This window comes from Equus quagga, chromosome 1 (assembly GCF_021613505.1).
Source record: "Equus quagga isolate Etosha38 chromosome 1, UCLA_HA_Equagga_1.0, whole genome shotgun sequence".
Taxonomy (NCBI): Eukaryota; Metazoa; Chordata; class Mammalia; order Perissodactyla; family Equidae; genus Equus; species Equus quagga.
The window spans coordinates 181,406,202-181,427,646 of NC_060267.1; the positions used below are offsets into that span (position 1 = coordinate 181,406,202).

At 40.8% G+C, this 21,445-nt stretch overlaps 1 protein-coding gene across 1 annotated transcript in view; it reads left to right on the forward strand.

Moving 5' to 3' along the window:
* Positions 1-13,214, forward strand: part of RNF13 (ring finger protein 13) — a 157,747-nt gene extending 144,533 nt beyond the window's left edge. Inside the window, exons 9-10 of the mRNA XM_046657344.1 lie at positions 11,449-11,529; positions 11,815-13,214. Coding sequence (XP_046513300.1) covers positions 11,449-11,529; positions 11,815-12,179 — 446 coding nt within the window. The 3' untranslated portion in view covers positions 12,180-13,214. The remainder of the gene's footprint in view (positions 1-11,448; positions 11,530-11,814) is intronic.
* Positions 13,215-21,445: the final 8,231 nt, after the last annotated feature.

A 21,445-nucleotide genomic window follows, 5' to 3' on the forward strand; every position in this document is an offset into this window, starting at 1 on the left:
TTCTGCCTTTCAAGTTTAAGGACTAAAGTAATCCAGTTTATCAAAAAGAAATTCCACCCACTTCTTCTTACTCGTGGGAAATTATCTCACCACGAATTCTGAATCCAGCTGCAACATAGGATTGTACAGGTAGTACACTGCACAGCTCTGGAAGGTTATCATTCAGTCTTCGTCACCAGAGATTTTTATATTTGTGATAAAGTTATTTTTTGGCAGATAGCAATAAAGTACATTGACGAAGTGTTGCTTTTCCCCTAATTTGCACAAAGGTGCCACTGAGCCGGTAGAGTTTCTGGTCTGAATGTAGAATGATTGATGAAGCTCTGTAGCTATCTTAAAAAACAATCATCTGTGCAATCACCCAAATCCAGAATGCAGAGAAATTTACAGGAAAAATGATCCAGTTTCTTTAACCAATAAGGTATACAAAGGGGGCAGGGCTGTTTTAGATTGAGAGGGACTTACAAGTCATCAGCCAGATGCAATGTTTGGATCCTGCTTAGATCCTAGTTTAAATAAATCATCTGTAAAAAGACAGTTTTGAGACAATTGAGGAGATTTGAATATGCCTTGGGCATTGAATGATATCAAGAAATTACTACTCATTTTGTTAGGTGTGAGAATAGTTTGTGATTATGTTTTTTAAAGTCCTTATCTTTTAGAGGTGTTTACTAAAGTATGTGTTGGTAAAATGGTATGTCTCAGTATTTACTTTAAAATACTTCAGGAAAAAAAGCAGAGGAAGGTAGATGTAACAAGAATAGCAGAAGAAAGTCAGTGATGGTACATGAGGTGGTATAATGGTTCATCATGTTTGAAAATTTCTCTTAAAAAAAAAAGGAATAAAGAAAGAAACTACCTACTCTCACTGGATCTTGTGTCCAAAGGGAAGTCCAGTAGAAGTCAGTGAGGAATGTTAATTATGTTACCTATGCTCCCTGCAGGAATCATTCCATTAGGAATTAGAGCTCCAGAACTCCACTGGGATCACAAGTCATTTCCTTGCCTCTAGCTGGCTCCTAGGTTTCCTTTTACCACAAACTTCAGTTCATATCAAAAGTGTATTAATTGGAAGGGTGGGGGTATGTAAGTAATGGAAGTAGTTCTTATGAACCCCATAGCAATGAGGAAGTTAGCAGTTAATTTAGAAAGTCAGTAAAATGGTACAATGGAAAGAATACAAGATTTGGAACCAAAAGACTTGGTTCTATTCATGATTAGATGTGTGAACTTGAGCAAACCACTTAACTTGCCTCTGTGGTAGTACCTGCCCTAAGTACCTCACTAAGATGTGAGGAGGAAATAATGCAAAACCAAGACTTTGCAAATACCAATTGTTGTAGACCAAAACTAAGCAAGTCTAGTATCATGCTAGCTGTCCAGTCTCTGAAGTCTCACAGGCCAGGTTAGATATTCAGGATGCCTTGTCTTCTGAAGAAAAAGAAATCTGAAGTTGTTTTATATAGCGGTGTCTCCTTTGTGTCCTACTGGATGGTTATCCTCTCAATTATTCAGTATTCACTTTTTTCTAGTTGTAAAATTACATTTGTTTTGTACTCTGTCTTATGGGAAATGTTTTCACGTAATTGCCTCATTTGGCTTCTTTATCCATGACCTATTTTATGACTTATTTAAATACATTTTTTCCCCAAATGGTATTATATCAGCAAATTTTCATAGCCTGATCATCCTTTGTGACTTTAGTAATTTAACAAATGTTAAGTGGTTTCACGTTGGCCACACTCTGAAAGACAGAATGAAGCATTTATACAATGAGGTCACAGTTTCTCCCTCAAAAAAAAAAAAAGGAGGTATGTTGTGGTCCAGAGATCCTCAACCTTTTTCTGCTTTCTGCTTCCATAGAATTTACATGTGCACCCCGCTGCCATCAGCGGCTTCTCTTCTTAGGTGCCATGTGTCTCATCATGGTGGGGGATGGTTGGATGGAAACCCACGAGCACTGTTGCAGTCCGTCATCAGTATTTTCTGTCCTCTGCTTCTGTAAGGCAGGATTCTCCTTTGCTGCCATTTATCCTTTGGTTCACTGCTTACTTATAATCACAGCAAACATGTGAGAGCTTTCTGTGTGCTAGGCACAGACCTATGGTTTTATTTCAGATTGTTTTCTCCTTATCCCTTGGCTCTTCCTGGTGAGCTGTTTCCCGAAGACTTCCATACTTGCATCTCCCATCTAGACCTTTATCCTAAGATCCAGTCCCATATATCCAGTTAACTAATGGACATCTCTGTCAGGATAACCTGTACACTCTTCAAATGTAGTATGTCCAAAACTGTTTTTCCTTATGTATTTAGTCAGCATCTATTTGACCAGCCACTGTGCTTGATGTTGGCGATAGGAGCTCACTGTCCATAATTATATACAGCAAGAGAACCTCTATGGTTCATTCTGAGAATCGTTTATATGTAAGAATAAAGTCAGACTTACACTTTAGCATGGCATAAGGACCTTATGGTCCCAGACCCCTGCTTACACCCCAGCCTTATCCTCTGTTCTCTTCCATTCATCCTACATACTAGCCTAATAAGCTACTTCCTGTGCCGCCCACATACCTCTTTGAGTTTCTTTGGCTTTTATTCCCTTTCTCTGTTTTATTTACCTTGAAGTCTCAATTGTTCCTTTAAGCTCAGCTTTAATACAGTTCGTGGTGCCTAGCAGGTACTTAATCTGTATTTCCCAAATAAATGTTAATGTATGTCTGCTATTATAATGGATATTTTAGAAAACTTGAAGAAATGTGGCCCCTCCATTCTCAAGGAATTTCCAATCCAGTGGAGATAGGGCAAAATGTAATATATATATATTTCCATAGAGGGCATGACTTTCCATCACAGTACTGTATTTCTCATATTACAATAAAGTGTGTGGTCCAGTGAGGAAGAGTAGATACTCTGTCTTTGCAGAGCTATTACATTCTGACATCTTGTAGTCTAAATAAGCTGCATGTGTTGTTCAGGCTATAATTAGTCTTTAGCAGTAGTTACACATTATTTCAGGATAAAATATCCCATTTGCAACAACATGGATAGACCTGGAGGGTATTATGCTAAGCGAAATAAGCCAGACTGAGAAAGACAAACACCGTATGATTTCACTCAGATGTGGAATATAAACAAATACATAGACAAAGAAAATAGTTCAGTGGTTACAGGGGGAACAGGGGTGGGAGATGGGCACAGGGGGTGATGGGGAGCACTTATGTGGTGGCGGACAAGAAATAATGTACAACTGAAATCTCACAATGATGTAAATTATTAGGAACTCAATAAAAAATATATATATATGCTCACAAATCACTAACCATCTCCTTAATATCTAGAATTAACTTACCAATTCTTAGTTTTAAAAAAAATTACCAGATTATTTGTAAATAGTTAATTTGCTCCCATTCCCCCTCCTGCTCCTTTTACACAGTGTATCTTAATGTCAAATAACACACTTAAAAGTTAGGAAACAGCCATCAAGTAAGATTATGTACATCATCTTTGATTCGTCGACCCCTTTTATTACCTGTGTCTAGTCCCCAAATCCACTGAGTTGTTCTTTCAAAATGACTATTGGATCTGACCATTTCTCTCCATTCTTGTCACTCTATCATTCAGGCCCACATCAGTTTATTACTTGAATCTTGGGGGTGCCAAACAGTCGGTCAGTCTTACTGTGGCTAGGCTCACCTCCACATCCCAGGCCCAGGTCCCATCAGCACACTGATGAAGAATTTTTAAGGTGTTGTTTTCATACATCAAGCATTCCTCTGCTTGAAAGCTTTCAATTGGCGTCTGCTGCCTAAGAGATCACATTAGAGTCCTCATCTTGGTATTCAAAACTTTTCATAATTTGGCTCCACTGTACTCATCCAACCTTATTTTCCACTGCTCCTTATTTCTAACCTTGCATAACTTTGATTTTCCCGTGTTTATTTCTTCTTTGCAAATGTTTTCAATTGTTTACTCTCCCAGTAGTGTCTTTTTCTCCTTAGTTTTCTAAATCTAGCCTGTCTTTAAGGCCTGGCCCTAGTCCCTCTCTCAGAACCCTTCTCCAGTGTCTCCTGGTACAGTGAGCTCTTCTTTCTTGGATGTCTTCTGATTATCAGTAGACACAGTATCTAGTATTGCCACTGTGCAAACATCATACTCCTTACAGTGCTTTGTTGTATATTGTTTTTTGTGGTCTTGAGAGCTGGCTGGCATATTCAGCATTGAATTAGGGTGGCAATATCTGAGGCCAGTTTTACTCTATCAGTCAGGGTCTATATAGACTTTATCTACATTAAAATATTTAGCTTTTTGTAGTCAGATCTATGTGATTAGGTCCTCCAATTAGCAGTTAGCAGCAGAAATCAGGATTTCCTGGAAATAACTTGTGTAGTTATTCATATGCTCCTTCAATAAATATTTACCAAGCGCTCGTACTATGTGCCAGGCGCCGTGAAGGTGCTAGGGAAACAGCAGCAAGTAAAACAAAAAACTCCTGCCTTTGTGGAGCTTAGTGGGGGCAAACAGACAAATAGGTAAAGAAATTCAGTCATATAGCAATAAGTGCAATGAAGGACAACAAATGATGAGTGATGGGGGAGGGATGGGTTGCTACTTTAGATAAGACAGGAAGACGTCTCTGAGAAGGAGACTTTGAACAGACATCTGAATAAAGTGAGAGAATAAATACTGGAGGAAGGCGGGAAGGGGAGGGGAGAACTCTGCAGGCGGAGGAACAGCAATTCAGAGGCCTTGAGGCAACAGTGCGTTTGGTATCTTCAGGGAACAGTAAAGGGAGCATGTGGCTAGAATGTAGCGGCCTAGAGGGAGAGTCGTTAGAGGAATCAGAGAGGTAGATGGGGAGGCAGATCATGCCATGGGAAGGACTTGTGATTTGATGGGCGATGGTAAAACTTGGATGGACTTTGAGAGGAAGGACATGCTCAGATTACCGTGAAAAAGGATCCCTCACACTGGTGAATGGAGAACAGACTAGGGGTTGATGCGAAGCAGGGAGAGCCCACGTGGCAGGTTCCAGGTGAGAGGTGGATGCTTCCTTGTTAACCATTCATCATGAAATGAACAAATGCTTTGTGGCACTTGTTATTCTGCATATATTTATGGGAGCCTACTCTGTACCAGGCACTGTAGTAACCACTAGGGATATAACGGTGAGTAAAAGATACAGCCCATCTACTGATAAAGCTAAGAATCTTTAACCAGAGTTCAGTCCAACCAATGCTAGTTGATACTTGTTCTGTGTCGAACTATTTCAAGGGAAAACTGTTCTGAATTTACTCTCAAAAAGCCAATCAGAAAAGGGAATATTTCTCAGTTCCTCTAAAGGCGTACTCTTCATAACGGCCACAAAGTAGTACAACAGTGAGGTTCCAAGTTGGGCAGGAGTTACTGTCATGGCTATGGCTCCTGGGAGATCAGTGCATTCCTGAGTTACTGGAAGATGAACTCTTTTATTATTTCATGTCCAGAAACAGAGATCCTGAGGTCTGCAGTGTAGCCTTGAGATGGACTGAGGGACTGAGAGCTGGTCCTGTAGGGTGGTTTCTGTCATGGCACGCTTGACCTTTATCTCTTGTCTGGAGCTGTGACTGCTACAGAGAACTGTGCCTTCAGTCCACTTTTATACCAAATGAGTTAACTGGGATTAAATTGGATTGAGATGGGCACTGCACCCAATAAAATTGTGATAATTTTCCATTTTAGCTCTGAGAGCAGCACAATTAGAAAAGTATTGTCACAACCATTTTATAGATAAAGAAAATGAGACTTAGAAAGGTCAAATAAGTTACCTGAGTGTGCAAAGCTAGTAAAGGTACGTGGCAGGGCTGCAGTTCAAATTCTTGACTCCAAACACTGTACTTGTAAATACTACCCTAGCCTATCTTTCCTCTCCAGGTACTACTATTGCAAAATAAAACAAATTGCCTCCTGGCTTTAATCCTACTCATTTCCCTTCTCTCGTCCTCTCCTATCTCCACTTGCACTTACCCTCCTCCTCAACTCACTATGTCAAAGAAAAAGAACATTTTTGAGACCAAACTATTTCCTAACAGTTCAAGTCTACCAGCAGTATATGAGAATATTCATTTCATCATATTCTACATTGACAAGGTAAATTACCTATTTATTTCTGCTTTTGTAACCTGTCTTGTCCTTTGCTCATGCTTCTATTGGGATCTTAGTGTTTTCTTATCACTTTATATGCACTTTATAGAAGGAAGTTTTATGTGTGGTTTTTATAGTCATCTGTGCTGCATTCAGAGTTGTAATGAATATCAGCCCAATTTAGTCAACAGGAAGAAGTCATCTACAAGCAATTCTGCTTTATGCTAAACACTGTAGGCCCAGTGCCACCTCTACTTTAAACTCCAAGTGTACCTGAGGCTGCTTAAGTTTCTTTATTTTATTTCCTCTATATAAAGAAAAGAAAAATAATTACTGGATTAGAACACACAAGTATGTAAGGATGTACATGAACTTGATCATCTTAAATCTTCCTAACTCTTATTGATCTTCACCTTTGTAACTCTTTCAGAAATGTTTGTGCTGATTAATACTTAAATGATCTAAATATTGACTTGGCCGTTTCTAGCACATATAAAATAATAATAGCCTCACAGTTGTTTTCTTGCTTCTGAAGCAGCCAGCTTCCTCACGCATTTCTTCATTACTCATTATTGTCCTCAAAAATAGCTCTTCAATTGAAATTGTGGTTTCCTGAGTTTCCTGTGTCATTTCAATTAATGTATTTCTCCAAGTCTGTAACCCTAAGGACTGGTTACCACACACCATGTTTCCTAGCAGATGAAAAATTCTTATGTTTTCACTTAACGGTCCCTCTACTAAGCATTTCAGGCTGTCCTGGGGGAACTGTCTCCTACTCCATCAGTATGTGAAGGAGCCAGAACCCTGAGATACAAATGATAAAAAATGGGTTTCATATTTGAGATTTTAAGTTACTAGGCATTTTTCTTTTATAGCTTAATCATTGTGATTTTCCAAGATAATATGTACAGAAGGAGAAAGATTTTATTTCAGAGACTGGAAAAAAGCAATATAGCATTTTATAATATTTACATAAAAATGGAGCAATACTCTAGGAGAACAGTCATTTTTGCTTTAAAGCTCCTGAATCCAATGCCACATCTTCCCTGGGCAGATTATTCACACTGTATATGGTAAGTCATTCTGTCTCCTGAAGCCTGTGTGTTTAGCCCTGAAAGTTCACTCTCTTTTGTCTTTTACTTTGAGGAAGCCCATTCTGGTTGACTTAAGGCCTGGAGGAGTTTGTTACAAAATTGAACAGTTAAGCCCTGCATCAATTTGTATGCACTCTGACTAGATTATTTCATACTAGCTCATTTCTGAGTCATCTCTAGAAATGGTGATTCCTCTTTCTATACCTAATCTTATGTCCAAATGTTTTTGTTGTAACAAGGCTAAATGCAGGTCCCCACCTAACTCTTGCAGTAGTTTGTTCAATACTGAAAGGCCAGTGTGGTTGAAGCATGAGTGAAGTGGGGTCGGCTGGTGTGAGATGAGATGGGAGAGAGAGGCAGGGGTCAGATCATATACAGCTATCTGAAGGCCATGATAAGGAGCTCAGATTTTATGGAACTATTTAAATGGGATTAACATGATGGAATTGACGTTTTTAAAAAACCACCCTGGCTGCTCTGGAGAAAAGCCACACAGGGCTTGGTGACAGATTGAATGTAGGCCCTCAGGGAAAGAGGCATCAGGAATATGCCCAGGAATCAGTCACACCACTGTAATGGCTGCCTTGAGTCTTTCTGTGATTCCCATTCTGGTGGGTCACTGCCTTTGCTGTACCTGATGACCCCAGGTTTTGGGGGAAAAACTAGGGAAGAACAGGTTTAGAGGGGAAAATCAAAGTTCTGTCTACCTACATATTATAACATTCCCAGATTGATGAGACTTTAAAAGTGCTTTATGAAATTTTTCTGAAACATTATTCAAATAACAGTCATGACAGAAACATTCCAGACAGAAGTATTTCCATATTGTTTCACACAATAGACATGAGTCTTACCTGCCCACAACTTCTGAACATCATCCACTGGTGAGTTAGCAAGTCTTTGATAAAGCCTGGAGAGGTTGTATGTCAGGTTTCTCAACCTCAGCACTGTTGACACTTTAGATAATTCTTTGAGGGGCTGTCCAGAGCCTTGTAGGAGGTTCAGCAGCATCCCTAGCCTATTAGCAGCCCCAACTCCCAGTTGTGAAAACCAAAATTGTCTTATGCTGCCAGAACCAGTGGACAGATTAGTTATTTAAAAACATCTGATAAAGTTGTGAATCATAAAAAAAAATACATAAATGCCTTAAATTTATCTCCTGGTTAAAAGTAAATAAAAATCCATTCAGTATGTTTTGATGTTGGGCCATGGTCCTGAATATGAATCCACTGACTAGATGTCCAAGTTGTCACGGTGCATGATGTATTTTCTACCATTTTTAGTTTTAGGTATTTTAAAATGGGACAAAAATTGGATTATGCTCTCATTCTTTTTATTGACACGTAAGTTAGTCCGATCTTTTAATAACATTTTGGCTGGAGAGGGTTGGAGAAGCACCTGGCTTTCAGTAAGTGCTCCTAATACAGTCAAGCTCGCTTTCAAATAAAACCAGAAGTCTTTCATCCTCACAGTTCTAGAGCGGCTGAATATTTAATTAAGTTACATAATTATTTCTAATTACAACAAACAGGTTCAGTGACCATTGCCGTGAACTCTGTAAGCAACAGTTCACGTGATGGGACAGAAGCACTTGTGGGTATCAAGAGAGCAGCCCCCTAGCCACAGCCTTCAGTGTGCCACGTCATATGCCAGTGTCATCAGGTGGACACTGAGTAAGAGGTACTGTATGGCCAAACGTTATGCAGTACTCTACCTTGATTATCTCTTTTAATCCACGACAATCCTAAGACATAGATACATCAAAATTTTTGTTTTGCCTTTAATAGTGAAACATAGAGCTGAGTGTCTTGCACAAGGTTACACACCTAAGAAATAAAATAGTTAGGATGAGAAACCTAGGCATCTAACATGTTTTACCATTTCATCATAAGTCCAAGGCTACGGGGGTTAATTCTCTACAGAGCACGAGGCTCCAGTCTGGTCCATGATCACAGACTACACCTCTGAATCTTGACCTGTCATCTTCAAAGTAAAGCGCTGTGGCTAGGGGCTGGCCCATGGCCAGTGATTAAGTTCACACACTCTGTGTAGGTGGCCCAGGGTTTCGCTGGTTTGGATCTTGGGTGTGGACATGGCACTGCTCCTCAGGCCGTGCTGAGGCGGCGTTCCACATAGCACAACCAGAAGGACCTACGGCTAGAATGTACAACTACGTACTCGGGGGCTTCGGGGAGAACAAGAAGAAGGGAAAAAAAGATTGGCAACAGATGTTAGCTCAGCTGCCAATCTTTAAAAAAAAAGGTGCTGTGTCTAGAAAATACGGGAGCTCAATATAAATCCATCACTTGCAACAATTCAGAGGATTAATGGGAAAGCAGAGGGACTTGCTGAAGCATCAGTTCCATACATTTAGGGCTAACCCCAGTACTCCCTATTCATTTCTTACTGCTGTGGTAACAAACTACCACAAACTTAGTGGCCTAAAACAACACAAATTTATTATATTACAGTTTTGTAGGTTAGAAGTCCAATACGATCTCACTGGGCTAAGTCAGGATGACAGCAGGGCTGGCATTCTTTTTTGGAAGCTCTCAGGGAGAATCCATTCCTTTGCTTTTTCCAGCTTCTAGAGGCCACAATATTCTTTTGTGACTCTCCTGCCCTCCATCTTCAAAGCCACTAACATCGCATCTCCCTCTGACTCCGAACTCTTCTGCCTCACTGTTCCACGATTACATTGGGCTCCTAGATAGTGCAGGATGACCTGCTTACTTTAGGAAAACGAGGCTCAGGGTCTTGGCACAGCTTTGGACCAGTCTGTTCCTGTTCAATTATATTAACTGTATGTTTTTAATGGGCATTTTCACGAAGTCGTAAGACTGAAAGTTTGATTTGTGTGAGAAATTGGTCATGATTGAATTGCTTACCATATTAAAACTATCCTCGAAGTCCATGTAAATGGATCAACTGTGTAATTAAAGATAATTACAGATATATTGGAATCCTTTCATCTGATAGTTTGAGATGTGTATGATCAATCTCACCACATTCCCCACACAAGGTTCTAGTAGAACCATGGCCTCTAATGGAATCTTGTATTTCTTATAGAATATACTTGATGGGTGATACTACAGTGACCGAATTCAAGAAACTGAACAACAATTAGTAACGTACATGAAAGGCTTCTACTGGGAACTCCTCCTGAACGCGCTATTTTAAATGGCTGAGGCTGTTACCGAGATTGTTGGGAGGGAACCATCATTCCCTTCTCCATGCATCATGTCCGTCCATCCATCCAGTGGCTTTATTTCTCACATGCCTCCCAGAATTGTCACCTGTGTGTGGGACAGGCAATGACTTTAACTGTCTTTTGTTCCCTGAGATTTTTGTAAGTTTTTACCTAACATATACATTTAATGGAAAACACTGAATTGAAGGCAGTCACAATGGTCACTGCCATTACACAAAAAGCCACTACTGACTCAACTTTAAAAGCTGCTGTATGTGAGACTGACAGTTCCTTAAAAACTTATACTGCACTTGAATTCCAAAAAGAGCTATGAATTAATAAACGTTCATGATTATAAAGGTGATAAGTTCAACAATAAGAAAAGGGCAGTGATATTAATAATAAACACCACTTGGTGAATCCCTCTGTGCCTGGCCCTTGGCTCACACTATCTCATTCCATCCTCACAACCTGGCGAGGTAGACAGAACCTTTTTACAGATAAAAGCCCTGGGTGTCAAAGCTAATGAACCTGCCAGCCCCACAGAACTAGTAAATGTCAGAATGGAGATTTAAAGCTCAGTGCATCTTATTCCAAGTATGTTTTTATTTGCTAACATATTACAATTTTGAGTGTGTTCTAACATGTTTCTGTTTTTACTTAAAAAATGACCCAGAGGGGCCAGCCCCGTAACCACATGGTTAAGTTCACACGCTCTGCTTCCACGGGCCTGGGGTTCACCGGTTCGGATCCTGGGCGTGGACCTACACACTGTCATCAAGCCATGTTCTGGCGGCGTCCCACACAGAAGAACTAGAAGGACTTACAACTAAGATATACAACTATGTCCTGGGGCTTTGGGGAGAAAAAAAAAAAGATGATGATTGGCAACAAATGTTAGCTGAGGGCCAATCTTCCTCACACACAAGAAAAGCAAAAAACCCAAAAAGCATTTAAAATAACTGAGGAAGATAACTTAAAAAGTTTGAAAAGAATATTTCTCTACCTCTTTTAATTAATTTTATGTGTTGTTTTCTGTCACAGGAGATGAGTATGACGTATGTGCCATTTGTTTGGATGAATATGAAGACGGAGACAAGCTGAGAGTCCTTCCCTGTTCCCATGGTATGAATAATTACACACTTCTTTGAATTTATGCAACAAGTAATTTATATTTAGGTTCAATATTACAGGGGGAGACAGAAAATAGTTACTAGCACACCACAGGCCAGGCCCTGTACTAATTAGTGGTCTCGTTAAAGGATGGAGGTGTAGTGATAAAAGTGTACTTTTCTTCTCTTGTCCCTACATGATGCATATCGATCAGAACATTAATAAACACAGCAAGAGATTAAAAATAATGTTCTCGACCACAGTATACTACCTAAAACGTGTATTTTGCTTCAACAGCTTATCATTGCAAGTGTGTAGACCCTTGGCTAACTAAAACCAAAAAAACCTGTCCAGTCTGCAAGCAAAAAGTTGTTCCTTCTCAAGGCGATTCAGACTCTGACACAGACACTAGTCAAGAAGAAAACGAAGTCTCAGAACATACCCCTTTACTCAGACCTTTGGCTTCTGTCAGCACCCAGTCATTTGGGGCTTTGTCGGAATCCCGCTCACAACAGAACATGACAGAATCTTCAGACTATGAGGAAGATGACAATGAAGATACCGACAGTAGTGATGCAGAAAACGAAATTAATGAACACAGTGTTGTGGTCCAGCTGCAGCCTAACGGTGAACGCGATTACAGCGTAGCGAACACTGTCTGACCTTCAGAGGGTGACTGCGTTATTTCCCTTTAATATGTTTACTTAGGTATATAATTTGATCTTTTTGCTCCCTTCAGAGATTTCTGTAGAAATAACTTAGTTTTTAGTATTCTACAGTTTAATCAGATACTGAAGCAGGTTGTTCTGGTCTGGTGTCTGTCTGCAGGAGTGTACTTCATTTCACTAACAACTGACTGGTGCTGCAGTCAAGCATCACATCAACTCTTTTTTGGAATGAAATATAGCCAAAACATGAAAAAAAATTCCTCAGTATTGCTTGCAGTTAAGGCCTAGATCACAGGGTGCCAATGTTCCGGGTTTTACACACGCGATCCTTGCTGTGGCCCCAGCACGAGCTGAAGCAGCTCCGTCTCCCTCAGTTACCTTGAGGCGGCGAGCTGGCGTATGTCTGCTCTGCTGTTTCCCCAAATGCCATCATTAGTGAGAGGCCACAAGGTAATCAAGCATTTTTCCTCCTATCGGCACCACAGAGAAACTTAAAGCTCTTTTTCCTTTCTATTCCCAAGTAGTCTTATCTTGATAGGAAAGGTCTGTACTAGCACAGATTTCAAAAGCTTTTTTTCAAGATTTTTAATACTATAGTGTTATGTATGAATTTAATTCATCAGCTAAAGTAACATGTCTCTGGACTTTACTTACTAAATTTCAGTATCCTTAAGGGTTTTATGTTGTGATCAAAGCAAAAAGAAAATGCTGTATAAAGATACCAAACTTCAGCAACTGTTAATACTCAGATCATATACCTCTTAATAAAGAGCATCTTATGCTAATTAGCCCTGCTAAACTATGTACAGAGGAAACCATTCAAGTATTGGATTTGAAAATAATTGCTTATGTTTAACAGACAGAACTAATGATGTATTTAAACAACGTATTATGAAAAGCTAAATTATATTATACGTCACGGTAACTATGTTGAAAATATAGACTCATGTATAATCAAAATGCTAAGAATTTTTATATGGCCTTGTATGAAGGGAGTTTGAATGTTAATAAACACGTTTTCCACTTTAAGAACTGGCAAATATTTGTTCTACTGTGGTATTACCCACATTAGCCTTATTTATATGTGGTCCTATAAAGGTAGAATGATTAAAACAATTTAGGTCAGGTAAAGACACATCACCTTAGAATTTTATACAAGGTAACTGACTGCTCACAAGCAATTATGTAATCCCAAAGAAGTTAAAACGGCAGCGAAAATCATTCCAACAGTAGTGTGTATTATGGTACCCTACTGTAATCATGGTAATCCTTACAGTAGGCTGCTGTACAGCCTTGAAAGGATGAAGCATCTAGGTGTATCTGTATTGACATGGGAGACTGTTAGTGAACAAAAGCACATCAGAGAATAAGTACATTATGTATATGAGCCTTTTGTTGTAAAAAGAAAAAATTTAATACATTGTAAAAGAAATCTAATACTATTAGGGGAAATTTCACTTTCTGAATCGCTTTCTAAAAAACTCCTCATAATCAACCAAAAAAATAGGTACTTCCACTTAGAAAAAAAGAAAGTTGAATTCCATATCTACTGTATGATACCACCTCATTCCCTGCCATAACCCCCATTTTTTTTTTTTTTTTTTTTGAGGAAGATTAGCCCTGAACTAACTACTGCCAATCCTCCTCTCCTTGCCTAGGAAGACTGGCCCTGAGCTAACATCCATGCCCATCTTCCTCTACTCTATACATGGGATGCTTACCGCAGCATGGCTTTTTTACCAAGCAGTGCCATGTCGCCCCCCCCCCCCCCCCCCCCCCCCCGCCTCCCATTTTAAAAATACAACACAGGCCTGAAAAACAGAACATTGTTTACTATGGTCGTTAAGCAGAACTTGGGAGTTCGGCATACTTGCGTGGCCCTAACCCTTCTAAACCTGTTTGGTCATTTGTGTAATTTTGTTTAGCCTAAGGGAGATGTGAGGACAAACAGTGAGCTCAGTGCCTGACACAGAAATACAGTTAGTAATAGCTTTATAATTACTGAAGTAAATAATAAAGACATCATACCTAAAACACGTTTTTTTTTAATGAGGGGAAAGTTAAAAGTCACTGTCACGTGTATTAGATGTTGTATTCCCTCAGTCCTTATTCCACAGTTCAGATCCAGGACCTAGTTCCTTGAAGTTAGGAGTTTTCCTGAGGCAAAAATTACTTTTTTTTTGCAACTCAAAATTGTTACTTTTAGTTGTAAAAAAAAAAATTTAACAGAGTGTATCTTATTTAACAGCACTGTCTAGGATTATTATTAGTTCTCTTAATATTCTCTTGAAATCTTTTATAATTTCATGGTATAAATATACAGCTTTTTAAATAGGACATTAAATAAAATTAAAATCCAATTTCTATTAAAAAGTACCTTCCCAACTTAAAATTTTCCTGATTATAAAAGCATAGTCACCCGGAAACCTGCCCCCAGAGTTAAATTTTTTCTTCAAAAATACATACGTAAAATACCTGTATATTATTCTACACACTCTATGTAGTTACCCTGTAACATCTGTTTACAGCCTCATATTATGTAACATTCATTGGTGAGCATTTTCTCAAGTCATTCAATCACTTTTATTTTTTTTAAAGATTTTCTTTTTCTTTTTCTCCCCAAAGCCCAGTACATAGTTGTGTATTTTTTAGCTGTGGGTCCTTCTAGTTGTGGCACGTGGGATGCTGCCTCAACATGGCCTGATGAGTGATGCCATGTCCACACCCAGGATCTGCACTGGCGAAACCCTGGGCCGCTGAAGCAGAACGCTCGACCTTAACCACTCGGCCACAGGGCCAGCCCCTCAATGAGTATTTTATCCTCTGGACATACAATCATTTATTGAACCCATAACCCTGAAAGTTAAATCTTGTAGTTTTCCAAGTTGAGTCATTCCAAGTTATGCTGTGAGGGACAACCTGGTATGCGAATTTGTATGGCTCCATCTCCTCAGGTTAGTCCTAGATCTGAGTCCAAAGCGAAGGCACACGGATGCATTTTCCTAAGTGTCTTTCTAATGAAGCTGTGGATGGGGCCAATGACAGTCCCTTATTTACTATTTTAGTGACATGGGTGCCCTCTACCTCTTCTACTCCCCTCCCCAAACCCACAACACACGCCCCCCTCACCTACTTAGAGGTTCGCTCATTAAGGGTTTCACAGTTCTGGCCACTGCTTTCTAGTTACCCTAACAGTTGCGTACAACTGAAGTGTGAGTGTGTTACTGTAAAATCTCAAATCATCACAACTCAATCACCAAATTTTCATTTGACCAACCTTTTCCTAACAGGGATCTTAATAGGTCAAAAAGTTGAGGTTTTTGTTGTTTTCCAATTTCTAAGATATGTCCAACTACCAAAGTAGCACCAATTCCCTTATCTTGCATACTTTTACATCGCTGTGTGTACAAATTCAGAAATGATACCTGACAACACTGTCAAAGAAAAAATTGGTTATGCACGTATATTTTAAGTAAGGCAAAGAGATTAACTCCCATTCCCTAACCCAACCCACCGTTTCTCAAAGGGTAGCGCAACAGGCCACTTGCAGTGAGACTGACCTGGCGACTGTTTCTAGGGACTTGCAGGGTCTATGGAATCTCCATCTCCAGAACCCAGAATCTGCACTATAACCAGCTCCCCAGTTTTTCTTAGAGCCACACATTTTTGAGCACCCTGCTCTGAACTTCTGCTTGACAGTTCATCGTAATGATTTATCTAAGTAGTATTAAACTAACATATTTACTGAATTTCAGTCTATCTCAGGGACCTTATGACTTCTGGGATTAAACTTGACTGTTACACAGGCATAGTGAACATGTCACTCCAAAGCCAGAAACTGCAAGAACTCCCCAGTTATCTTAGAGGCTGCCTAAAGAGTATCCTGTCTCCTGAGAGGCCCAGCTGGCTGGCTGCAGCCCGCCAACACAGCCTCCAAATCTAGCCATGTGACAGTTCAACACAGAAGAATCCACAATGCAGAAACCCTGCTTGGTACTGGGCCCCTTACTGTTCACAAAGCTTTCACATGTAGAGACCAGCAACAAGAGAAAGATACTTAAATTCTGGTGGATAAGTTCATTTTCCTCTCATAAGCCTGAAATGACTAAAAGCCATTTTTAAGAGATCAAAGCCCATTACAAAGAAATTCCCAGGTGCTCATTATTTATAATAAATACCACAGGAAATGGGAGTAGGCTGTCAGCTTAAGTTTTTTAAGATTTTCTGCTTGCAGCACAGTTTGGCCTATTCTGTATATTCCCATTGTGTCAAAAATTAACATAAGCCAATGATTTATATAAACAACAGGAGTCTAGAATATTTGGTTGGAATAAATTTATTTCATCTGTCTGTAAACAAGGTGTTTAATAGTTATGGCATTTTTTGAAATGCATATTAAATCAGATGAGTTAGACTGTATCCCAGATGTAACAAAGTGCAGGGAAAGAAAATGGACAAATCAGCAACAAGATTTGTTTTTAAATCTGTACATTATCCACAAGGCCCAAACAATAGAAGCAAATACTAGAATGTCCCTAAAGTAGTGCCATTCGAAAGAAACCTTTAATAGGTCAGTTAAAATCCATCTCACAATAGCAACAGTTCATTTTAACAATAGTATGGCACAGAATACATATGAAAAAAACTCATCACAAGACAGCCAAGTCCACAATAATGCAACTTCATATAAAAACTCAAGCTGCAAATAAAAATTGGTCCTATGAAGAACAAACTGGACACACTCCAGATGGTTATGTTGGGATACCTAATGTCCATAATGGCAGCCTTTTACAATTTTACTAAAGAGTAGAGCTGGTGTGCAAAGAAAAAGACAGGAACAAAAATCTGAGCTACTGCGATGATGGCATGTCCCTGGGGATCAATCAGTGTGGTGACTGTGAGGTCGTGGGAGGAAGTGCCTTTGCTCTTGTTTTGAAGTTGCACTCTTCATGTGTCCTGTGCACTCTGAAAAAAGGGCTGTCGCTACTCAAGTGCAACAACAACACTGAAAGCAAACTCCCGCAGCTCTCGAGAGCTCATCCACGAAGGGCTAGTAATTTGTTATAAACCAGGCACTGCGCAAAAGAGGAGGGAAGCAAACCAAACACCTTACGTGTGAAGGGAGGGGTGGGAGAGAGCGGAGTGAAGGAAAGATGCATGCACTTCTTCCTCCCAACCATGCGCTACCAAAGGAAGACTAAATGAGCTAAGTAAATGCTCAAAGTGCTGAAAAGACATTGATCAAATCAGAGATTGTACAACCGGCACCTTGCTTAAGATTAACTTATTTTAGTAATCAATATCCCATTAATTGCTAAGACAAAGTGATGCCCAACTTGGCATGCCCCCGCCCCCCAAATTTCAAGGTATCATGCAAATCATTATTGTGCTGCAATTATGTTGCCAGATAAGGGTGGTTACATACAGTGGTTAACATACAAATGATCCATTGGGCAAACAGGAATTGTGACATTAGAAAAGAGGTAAAGAAAAATTAGCCACCATCTATAGTCTGGTAGCACTATGACCATAATTGGGGTGGTGATGAAGACAGTTGCTAGGTAGATGGGGAGAGGCTGCTTACACATCAGACCTCCTCAGGTATAAAGCGAGTTCATATGCTTTCTTGTTAAGTGTGCCTCCGTGGACACCTTCCTTTCCCATGACTATAACCAATGCTGGAGTACACAAGGAAACAAAACAAAAGTGAACAGAATTATTTAAGGGGGGGAGGGCAGAAAGAAAGACACCTTTCCCCACCAACAGAGGGATACAAAGGAGACACAGGTTCATACCCCATCACCCTGCATTGCTAATAAAATTTCCAGAATTAAGACTCAAGCTTACAGCTAGGAAAGTTTAAGAGCAATTTTTCCCCTAATACTTAACAGTCTGCCTAGCAGCTAGAACCCAGAGTCTCTCAAGTATTTTGCCATTGAGTATGCCTTCTTATTCAATCCGCCTCCATGGACCCCTTCTTTTCCCATTACAAAGACCAAGACTGAAAGAGAAAGAAGAAAAGTGTTTCAAAAGAAGTGTTAATCAAGAAAGTCACATAAGTTTCAGCAGACAGAACCCCGATCAATAAGTTAACATTAAGTTAGTTTTCCATGAACAGTCAAGCACTGAAGTCAACCAGATCTCCAAAAAGGAGAACTTTCCGACTTGTAATAGACTAAAAACACTGTAACTACTAAGTGCATCTTGGAAGTCCAATCAATACAGCTGCAGCAGTGCATAAACACATCTTTAGGCTAGCCAGGGGAAAAAAGTGTCATCATTTATCTCCTATTCTATGACCAAAAAACTTCTAGTTAATATGACAAATACATATTAGACTGGCCCCAAAAATATAAACGTAAAAAACCTAGGTGATTATTTATTTACAAAATTCTCCCAAAATTTAACATGCTTAAGAACCATTAAGTTGAGGTTAAATGGGTCTATTACTTCCAGAGGAAAACTAAGACCAAATTTTAAACAGCATTTTCAGTGCCATTCAGAAAAGGCCAAATTGAAAGCACTTAAAGCTTTTGCTTACTGACATCCTCACTCTGCAAGCTTTGTTTTTAATTGAGTCTAAAATCCTGAAATAGGTTTACTATTTCCAACAGGTTCTTCTATGATGCAATTCAAAGGTCTAGCCTCAAAGTAGATGTGTATGTCAGATTTTATATTCACGGCCACTAGATGTCAGTAGTGCTTCATGACATGAAAATCTCATTCTGGTTTTGTCACATGGTTGATACTTCTTTTTAACATATTTATCTGAGCTCGGCTAATGTTTAGAGATTTGCCTACTATTTTACAGTCATCTAAGTTTCCTATCGACAATACTTATGAGCATCCACTCACAGCAGAGTAAGAGTAAACGTTGGGACAATCGCAGGGAGTTGGGAGGACCACTGCAATAAACTGCAGCTCAGAGCAGCTTCCGTTCCTTCGAGCTGATCTTAAAATTAGATGTGCCAAGACTGCTATGTAAGCCTACACGAGCCTTCTTTATTTACACAATATTTTCACAGGTTATCACATCTAAACGTATTTGTAAATCAGATGTCATAATAAACTTCAGTTTTGAAAGTTTCTTTTATAAAAGTAGTGAGACTTATTTAGTGCAGTAAGAATTTCTGCAACGTTGACAACAGTCAGGAAACAGCAGAATATCTGGACCAAGTGTATAAATGAAATATAATTTGCTACTTTTCAAATCTAAATTACAGACACACTTACTTTGAAAATATTTTAGTAAATGAACTTGCTCCAAAACCCTCATTCTAATTCCTTCTCTCTTCCTCAGCAATCTAATAGGAAAATGAGCCAGTATTAATCTTTCCTTTTGTATGCTGAGCAGTGAATGATTAAAATGTGAGCAAGAAAAAAGGGGAAGAGATCCAAATGTCAAAGACTCAAGGGGATTAAAGCACCCAACAGTTTGAATGATTTTACAATTTGGATATACCATAAGATCATCATTCATCATGTCAAGCAGTTTAAGAGACGAATTCAGACTTTCAGTTTACTGGAGCTGAAAACGCAGAGTTCACAGGAACATTCTATTTTAGAATAAAGTCCGGACCTCGGAGACCAGGCTGTACATGCAGCTGCTGTGGAGTGAGCACCTCTAAAGCAGTGCCACCCTTCAGTGCTGGCAGTTCACAAAAACCACCTTAATAGCCATTATGGACTAACACTTTTATTCAAAATGGTAAAGAAACTGCTTAATAAGTTGTAATGTGGCCTGCAGCTTTTAACCAAGAGAGCACCTGGCTTACCTCTACCAGCTCTGCCGACGGCAACGTTGTATGTTGGCTCCCCACCTTGACTCTTCGTCCGGATGTCCATCGTGCAGTCACCATCGACGTATAGGCTATCTCTGATCACTGAGCACTTCTTTGCGCCAAGAGTCAAACCGTTGGTAAAGAAACCTTCCCGGTCTTTTCCTACAATCATATCTATTTCTACTGGCTGCCCCCACCAAAGAAAAAGAAAAAGAAACATGAAGTTACAGTTAATTTCTTTCAGGCCTTAATATAACAGGAAAGAAGACTGTGCGCCAAGTGTGTATTACCACTGCAAGACATCCACTTTGCGCTAGCGTAAAATGAGGTTTCAGTCTGGTCTACAGAATTACTCGATCCCACGTGATTCCATATTCTACATCAGTTAGCCAGAGTTCAGTTAGTGCAGTCTGCGAACTAAAGACCAGTCCAGGCAGAGACTCTCAAATAGCTGGTCGTTGACACTACACAAACCGCAAACTTGAGTTATTTATAAACTATCAAGTCAGGCGGTCCCTGAAGAGCTTATGTAATGGTAAGGAGCCACCTAGAAACTTGACAGCGGTTCCATCAGCATCAGTCACGTTAGTCAGTCGTGTTGCATCAGATCCAAAGTTGCCTGAAAGTCCGACACAAAGCCGGTGCTCAGCGGATCCGTGCGCTTGCCCTCGGCTCCGCGCCGCCCGAAACGAGCCCCGGACGAACTTCCAACCGCAGAGCTCAGCGCGCGGCCCGATTCCGATTTCCCTCCTCGCTCTCTCCAACTTCCCTTCCCCTCCCGCCAAACGCAGACAGGCCGCTGCCCGCAGCAGCGCAGCGGGCGACGGAGAGGCGAGAGAAAATGGAGGGAGACGGCGGGGGAAAGAAACTGAGGCAGCCAGCAAACCGGAAAGCAGAAACGTGCCTGCCAACGCTCGGCGAGCGAGCAGGAAGGCGTCGCCCCCCTCGGAACTGCAGAGTCATAGCAGGCCCAGCCATTGGCAGGCACGCGCCCGCACCCGCGCAGCGCCGCGGGCCGCACACAAAGGGCCGGGCGACGGCCGCCGCGGCTCTGCAGCCCGGGGCACGGGCAGGGGGCGGCGCGGGCCCGGCGCCGGGCCGGGAGCGCGAGGCCAGCACGTTAAGGGAACGCTCCCGTGTGCGACCGGCTCGCCACGACCTTAGCGAGAGGCACAACAATACGGCAGCCCGCAGGTCGCTGACGAGTCCTCCGCAGACGTGTGGCGCCCAAGTCAAACGCCCGGTCCGAGAGCGCCGCGGGCGCCGAGCCGCGCCGTCCGCCCGCCCGCCCGCCCGCGCTCCGCAGGGTGGGGCTCGGCGGCGGGGACTCCCCGGCCCGCACCTCGCCGGCGCCCCGCGGGAGCGCCCCCTTTGCGGGGCTGCGTTGCGTCACCGGGGATAACGGTCTATCGATGAGTCTCCATAGGCGGAGAGAGATCAATGGCAGTTCGCCATCTTGGAGAATTAAAAAAAAAAAAA